Source organism: Bidens hawaiensis, unplaced genomic scaffold, assembly GCF_021521415.1.
Source record: "Bidens hawaiensis isolate Kalapana, Puna unplaced genomic scaffold, B.hawaiensis_p1.1 tig00064802_1, whole genome shotgun sequence".
Taxonomy (NCBI): Eukaryota; Viridiplantae; Streptophyta; class Magnoliopsida; order Asterales; family Asteraceae; genus Bidens; species Bidens hawaiensis.
Window position 1 is genome coordinate 1 of NW_027501561.1, and position 8463 is coordinate 8463.

At 35.2% G+C, this 8463-nt stretch overlaps 1 protein-coding gene across 1 annotated transcript; it reads right to left on the reverse strand.

Moving 5' to 3' along the window:
* Positions 1–4937: 4937 nt before the first annotated feature.
* Positions 4938–8177, reverse strand: LOC143604342 (cytochrome P450 704C1-like). Its single transcript, XM_077080853.1, has 5 exons — positions 7656–8177; positions 6672–6956; positions 6271–6606; positions 5381–5584; positions 4938–5198 (listed from the first exon to the last, which is right to left on the reverse strand). Exons 1-5 carry the CDS (start codon positions 8175–8177, stop codon positions 5013–5015), a joined length of 1533 nt encoding a protein of 510 aa, XP_076936968.1. The 3' UTR covers positions 4938–5012.
* Positions 8178–8463: the final 286 nt, after the last annotated feature.

Sequence of the window (8463 nt, forward strand, 5' to 3'; positions counted from 1 at the left end):
TCCATCTTATTCTCTCTACACCTCCATAAAACACATACACCCTTCCTCTTACGGCCGCAAGCAAGAGAAGGAGGTCCGAGACCAAAAAAAGCTAGAATCTTAATAAATCTTGAGCAATCAAGCAAGATACAAGATCATAGTTCATAAACAAGCTAATCCGTAGCCTAGAACTATCAAAAGGTATGTTCTTTAACCTTAAAAGGTTACGTTTTTATGAACGGTTTGCTATGAAACTTAACCCTAGAGTAGATCGGGTCTAAATGCTTCATAAAAATGCAAACTTGATGATTTAAATGAACTTAATAGACTTATGGTAGTATCCGGCTTATAGATAAACCCTAAATCTAGCCTAGAACGTTTTAAACCTATAAAGGTCTAAGCTTTATGCCTAAAACGGGATAGATCTTGAAGCCGTGATAGTAATGGGTGCAATCGGGTATGAATGATGATGATAAAGGATTAAAGATCAATGATTTGAACCTTAGTACAAGTAAACTGTGCAAAATAGAAGCATAATATAGAAAATTAGCTAAGCTGGGTGTTTTCGGCCAAATTTGAGGATCCTTGGTCAAACCATAGGGTTCTCGGTCAAACATACAGTCACCATGTGTTCTCGGTTAGAGTCCTCGGTGGCCATGAGTTCTCGGTCAAACCATAAGGGTTCTCTGTCTTGAGTTCTCGGCCACAGTTCTGTTGGGCCTTGGGCCTGAACCCAAATTGGGCCAAATGATGGATATTTGGACCTGATTTAAATAAGCCCAGCTTAGAAAATAATTTAGAATACTAATGGAAAATGTGTTAAGGCAACTAATGAAAATAAAATTTTTCCAAGCTGACCTGGCAACTTAACCCCAGCCAGGGGCTCTGCCCCTTGGACCCCGCTAGGGGCTGCCGCCCCTAGAACCCCCGCTTCCAGGGGCGCTGCTCCCGGACCCCCATTCGTTGGGGGTTATATAAAGATAGAAATATGATATGAGTAGTTGTAGTTAATTGATGCATGTAAATTTTATACAGTTAGCCGTGCACAACTCAAGAAGGGAATAACGATTAACGGAGAGTGTAACAGGATTCAGGTGAGTTTCTAGCCCCACTTCCTTGTTATGTTTTCGGGGCTGTGTGCATACTCGATGTGAATGTTAATACACCTACCTTAAATGGTAAGTATATGTCGTATTGGAAATTATGATAGTTATGTATGTATGTTTAACAGTACGTGAACGACCTTCGGGTATTGCACGTATTGCTAAGGTAAGTATAGTGTAGTATGTTTGAAATGTGTATGCGAATAAGGGAGTATGTACGATTATGTTGTGTATGGTATTAATTGTATGGATATGATAATGAAAGGTAAGGTAAGGTTAAAGGGTTGCATACCCTAATAATATATGCGAATGATAAAGGGTTGCATACCCTAATGATATATGCGAAGGTTAAAGGGTTGCATACCCTAATAATATATGCGAAGGTTAAAGGGTTGCATACCCTAATAATATATGCGAAAGATAAAGGGTTGCATACCCTAATAATATATGCGAAGGTTATAGGGTGTGATGCTCTTTAAAACGTAAGTTAAGTATATGAAGGAAAGTGCGAAGGTAAGTAAGTATAATACAAACAAAAGTATGAAAGCATGTAGTTATGAATGTAAGGTATGTTATGTGATTAACTAGAACTCACTCAGCGTAGCTGACTTTTAGTATGCACCCAGGTGAGTAGGATGAGGCAGCTCGCTTGAGGGGACACGTGGCATTGTATAAGAGGCTGGCATCGAAAGACTCAAGACGTGTTAAATTTTAATTACCTAGTTTTTGAAAGACAAGTTGCTGTTTAAGACAAGTTTTGGATTGTTATGAAATCTTTTATGAAAGTTTTATGTTCCGCGAATGTTTTTATTAACTCTGATGATTAGAACTATGTTGATGAGTAAATCCAATGTCCAGATGTGAGGCACCGGTAACGGGGCCTTACAAGTTGGTATTAGAGCAAAGTTCGAGAGATTTAAGAATCCTATATGCCTAGACTCGAACAGAAAATGGGATTTAAGTAAGAAAAGAAAGAAGATGGCAGTTCAAGAATGCTGTGTGTCGCTCAAGCAAGCTCAGTAAAGGTAAAGGGTATGGTTAATAGATGTTAATGTTGTTGGAATCGATCTGCCCAAGACACATATTAGAGTTGATGTGGCTAGTACGTTATGATCCAAGTCGGGTCATACCCAATAACAAACTAGACAAACGCCACAATATTTATTATTAGATATGATCTAGTTAATAAATATCAACACTTATAATATTTAGAAAATGGTTTTCTAAATATTTGCATTTGTGTGTTAAATAAATTATATGGATAATTTATATTTTGAGAGATGTTATTTAAATTGGTTAAATAACATATTGCATGTTACATATGATATGTTTTATAACATAAATATTATAAGTAAAATAAATGGTAAGTAATAAAAGTGGATTTGAAATTTGGGTGGGAAATATCTCTTCCCTCTTCTCTATCCTCCTTTTATTTCTTTCAAGACATGCAAGAGAAAGTATTGGAGGATCATAATTCTTGAACCAAGCATTCCACACTTTCTCTCACACACACATCTTTCTCTTTTCTCTCCTCCATTGGAGCCGAAATCAAGAAGGAGAAAAGGAAGAACAAAAGGGTTTGTTCTTGCAAGTGTTAATGATCCTAGCAACCAAGGTGTTTGTTGAAGCTCGTCGGGTATACAAGCTTGAGGTTTCCTCCTTTGGGATCTAGCCGTTCATATCATTCATTCCCTTCGGTTTTCTGGACTTGAAGGTATGATTCATGCACACCCTATGGTTGTTTTGATAGCATGTATTTCGTATATGGATCCGAGCATTGGGTTTTATATAAAACGGGTTTTATATGTATTGGTAAACAAGATTTAAAACTAATTATTTTGGCTGCGTTTTTCTATATAATGGGTTATATGGACTTTGATAATCTTGTTAAAACCCAACAATGGCATCAAGAGCCGCTTATACGGATAGATGCTTCATAGATCTAAAATTTTAGGGTTTTATGGTGTGGTTCACCATATGGCCGAAATTTTTTGGTTTTTGGTTACCCCTTGGTTCCTCAAGATTATGCTATACATGCATGTGATAATCTTGAAGAATTAAGTCATATGGATGATTAATTATTTTGTTTGGACAAAACCCGAAACTTTCGTTTTTTTTTGTTCCTCTTGGCCGAAAGTTTTATGGGTTAGAGGGGAACCATTTTAGTCTTCTAAGACCTTGCATATTTGGATGTGCGTTTGGATGCTCATAACATAGCCATGACCTTTGGATGTGTGTTTGTGTTGTGATTTATTCGGTTTATTCAATTTGGTTGTATTATTCATTTATTTGGATTTGTAATCTATTTATTCATTTCATTTTGGTTTGTAATAATAAGTAGATTAGTTGTATTTCTTTTACTAGAGAAAATGTATTAGGATATATTTTTTGTAAAAGAAGATGCAACAAACTTACGGTTTTGGTTTTAGGCCTTAATGGACCTCATAGTCCAAGATGGGATTTTTGCCCAATGACCAAAGCCCAAACTTGGAGGCCCAAGGAAGCCCATATAAAGTGTAAGGTATGTTATGTGATTAACTAGAACTCACTCAGTGTAGCTGACTTTTAGTATGCACGCAGGTGAGTAGAATGAGGCAGCTCGCTTGAGGGGACACGTGGCATTGTATAAGAGGCTAGCATCGGAAGACTCAAGACATGTTATGTTTTAATTACCTAGTTTTGAAAGACAAGTTGTTGTTTAAGACAAGTTTTGGATTGTTATGAAATCTTTTATGAAAGTTTTTATATTCCGCGAATGTTTTTATTAACTCTGATGACTAGAACTATGTTGATGAGTAAATCCAACGTCCAAATGTGAGGCACCGGTAACGGGGCCTTACACAATCTAATCGAATGGATGAATCTAATCGAATTAGATTATAATCTAATCGAATGGTCTAATCTAATCGAATGGCAATTCGATTCGATTAGGTTGTGATTCGATTAGACTGTAATACGGATTCGATTCGATTACAAATGGGATTCGATTAGAATACTTAGAGACTCGATTTGATTAAACTTGAACTCGATTAGATTGCAATTGAGACTCAAATCGAATAGAGGGAGGATTTGATTCGAATACACGCTGTTCGATTTGGTTGAACACTATACTTGTAGAAAGTACAAAAGGTACTTTCTATCACCTTTTTCCAAGATTGCCTTTTTGAGGATATCACCTCAATCACTTTGAGCCTTTATGGATCTAAGTATTATCCATAATATAACACTTTTCAACACCAAACATGAAGATTTTAAGCACTTTAACACTTGAATCTTGTACTTTTAACACAAAACTTGAACCCAAAGCTTGAACACTTGAAGATTATGAACATATGAACACTTTTCTTCACTTTTATGAACCCGTAACCCACAAATCTTCTTGAAAATCCATCTTCAACATAACACAAGACCAAAATCCAAGGTTGTGACCCAAGATCTACAACTAGTAGAGCCCGCAAGCTCTAATACCAATTGTAGGTCCCGTGACCGGATCAAACACTATTACTAGTTATCTTGGATCAACCTCTACACTAGCTAGCGGTTATCACTAGTGAGGACCGAGTTCTCGGATCGATCTTGTTTGGTGTTAGTTATTGCCGTGAGAGAGAGAGAAAGAGAAGAGAGAGTGAAGGTTGTAAAGATAAGGTTTTGCAAAAGGTTAGTTTATGTATGAGTTACACACTCTATATATAGTGTGTAATTTCATACACTACTCTTTCATTATTAACGGCCCATTGGGCTCAAATACAAATGGTCTTGGGCCCAAACATACATAAATACAAGTCCAACAAGCTAACACATACACAAACGTAATACAAAATATAAATACGAAAGACTAACCATAAATGGGTCCTACACTTACAAGCATAACCAAAGTCAAAAACTGCTTTAAATAAGTGCATATATAGTACTTTGTTTGAATCAATCTTTTCATGATATCCTTGGAAATGCAAGAAGATTAAGACCTCCATCGATCTGAAGAGTAAACATGGTTCGATAAGTCACTTTTCTTGATTCATTAGCTAATTTAAACACGAAGAAATGTAGAAGAGCAATTGACACTATCTTCATCTTACGGTAAGCAAAGTCCTTTCCCAAACAAATCCTCGGACCTGCCTGCAAAGTTAGTTAAAGCATCAACTATATATCCTAACCTTGTTAAAGGTTATTAAAGTGGCATGTCATTAACACATAACCTTTATGTAGATTTGCTATAACTATAAAAACTTGTGTGTTGTATATATGACTTAGAAGTCAAAAGTTAAGCAAAAGAAAAATAAAAAGAGAGATTTACTTACATGAAATGCTATGAACTTGAAAGGAGATTTAGGTTGAAAAACTCCATTATCGTTAAGCCATCTTTCAGGTTTGAAATCATCGGCATCATCACCCCATATGGATGGCGTTCTTCCCATCGCGTATGAAATATAGTACACACCATCTCCTTTCTTCAACTTGAATCCATCAGGAAGAATGTCATCCATGTCAGCAACTCTCCCATCCTACATCATACAATATAAAAACACAAGATTGGACATAAATTGTTCGAGAAGTATAAATAGATCATCATTCAAGAACGGAATAGAATAATTACATTTTTGCATAATAAGCTAGGGTTGCTAACAAGCAAAGGGGAGCCAATTTGGGCTCGAACTTGGCTTTTTTAAAAACCGAGCTAAGCAAGCTCGGTTTGTTAATTTTAGCGAGCTAAAATGTTGAGCTCGATCGCTTATTTTTATAAAATTGAATTTTATATGTTTACACACACACACACACATATATATATATAAAGAAAAATATATTTTTAGCATACACATAATGCATAATTAAGAAACTACAAAATTTATAACGTGTATTAAAATTTAAGGCTTTAACTTATACATGCCAATGAACCAGCTTTATGAGCCGAGCTTATCTTGGCTCACGCTCGGCTTGTTTAGAAACTGAGCTGCCTCGGCTCGGCTCATTTACAACAAGCCGATTTCAAGTGAGCCACATGCCGCGAGCATTTTGAACACCCTAAAATAAGCAATTTTGGAATAAAGGGATGCCAATTATTCAACTAAAAAGGTATTTTTTGAATCCATATAGCATTTTTTTGCCATTTTCACAAGAAATAATATAAGTTTGAAGCACTAGACAAGCACAATGATTTAAAAGTCATCTGCTTAGGAATCTTTGTAGTTACCACAGGGACTGCAGGGTATAGTCTCAAGGTTTCAGTCAAAGTTGCATGAAGATAATGCATTTTCTCAAGTACTTGATCATCTATTTTGTCTACAAAATCATCGATACCAGACATGTTTTCTCGACTTCCCACAACCGTTTCAATCTCTGAAACAACCTTTTTATGCACAAGCGTATTCTTGCAAAGCATGTAAAAGAACCAAGAAAGTGTATTTGCACTAGAATCTTTTCCCGCTAAAAGGAAGTTTAGGATAATATCCATTAGATACTTATCATTCATCCGCGCATCCTTCTTGCTCTCAATCAGAAACCTTGAAAGTATGTCCTCTTTCTCATTCTTAAATTCAAAATTAGAATGTTAATACAAGAAAAGTCACCAGAGATGAAGTTAATGAAACTTACACAATGTTGGTTTGTTTCAAGTTGTTCTCTTCTCATGCTAATCAAATTGAGAACAAATTTTTGTATTAATCTTATGTTGGTCTTTAAAGCAGCTTCACAGCCAATGTTAAGAAACCTTTTGATCTTCCATAAGGGATCTACATAGCGCCAATATGTTATTGCATTTGAGTCATCAAAAGCCTTAATAAATGCATTCCCTTCTTTGCTAGATCCATCAAGGCAATTCAAATCCACTCCAAACCCAACTTTGAATATCGAATCCAAAGCGGATTGCATAAGCAATTCCTGCAAGTTTTAAGGAGAATCATCAGTGCATTAAATATGAATAGAGACACTACACTGTTACTATAATAATTATCTTTTTTAACACAACATACTTTCATTGAAAATATCAGTTTAATCACAGGATATTGTTGCCATGTTAATATTCATGTAGAAGTTTGACTCTAGAAGGGGATATGGGTGTTCATTATACCGCTTGAAACTGATTAAACCGAGAACCAAATTACAAATTTGGTTTTTGGTTTCACAAAATCTGAATTCAGTTTAAACCAGATAAACCTAATAACAAAAATAAATAAATAAATTGATAAATCGGTTTTATAATATTAGTTATATAATTATCATATCTAGAAGGTACTCAAGTGTAATATTATTTTGTACATATAGTGAGCTCATGTACAAATTTTCCCTCATTTATATGTTTTATTAAGTAGCGTACCAAAAACCAAACCAAACCGAATCGAATTCGGTTTGGTTTTTGGTTTCAACTCAAAATTCTCCAAACCGATCAAATAAACCAAAAAGCTGGACCGATGAACATCCTTGCAAGGGGATTCTTGTGACTAACCAATATCAAAGATGATAACACACTAATAAATGTTATAGTGAGAAAAATAAGGTCGGATCTTAATGGATCATGACTCATGAAAGATCAATGTGCCACTATGCACAAATAATATGCAGGATTAAGTTAACACTTACTTGTAAATCAAATACTTCATTCGCCTCAGACAACTTAGAAACAATTCCAACCAATTTCGCCGCATTTTTTCTAAAAACGAAACAACTGAAGTCTCTCAAAACTCGTGTTGAGAACTCAAAACTTGCAAGCTTCCTTTGTTGTTTCCACATAACGCCATCAACCGCAAAGATCCCGTTGCCAAATAAGTCAGTTATAATATCCTTGTTTCCCTCACCTTTTGAGTAGTTATCAAAGTTGGTTTTGAGTATGTACTCAATATTTCTAGTATCAGTAGTGTATAACTCAGATTGATCAGGGGCTAGAAGCCTGAAAGTAGGGTGTTTGAGGGAAATATTTGTTAAATAGTCATGAAGTTTGTTGAAGCAAAAGAGTTGATTAAAAACAGTTCCAACAATTGGTGCATATTGTGGATTTCTGATTGGTTTTCCAATGAAGGTTTTTAGCATGAGAGATAAAAAGTCTAGGATGACTAATAGGAGGGTTGTAGCTAAAGAGGTGAAGATGATACGAAGAAAATCCATTTTTAGACAAAAATATAAGAATGATCATATATGTTATAATATTAGCCCAAACTTTAACAAGCTTATAATATATGAACTTCAAGAAACAAGGAAATATGAGAATATGAGAATTTTACTGGATATAAACCTTCGTTCAAATCATTCTATTTATAATACAAAAACTACTGTTCAAAGGTACTATTTAAGGAGACAAACATGTATTATTGCTTTGAAAGAAATGGTCATCAAAAAGCGTCGGTGGATTCATCTTTGAAAAAGTGGTCATCCAAAAAAAGCGTCGGTGGAT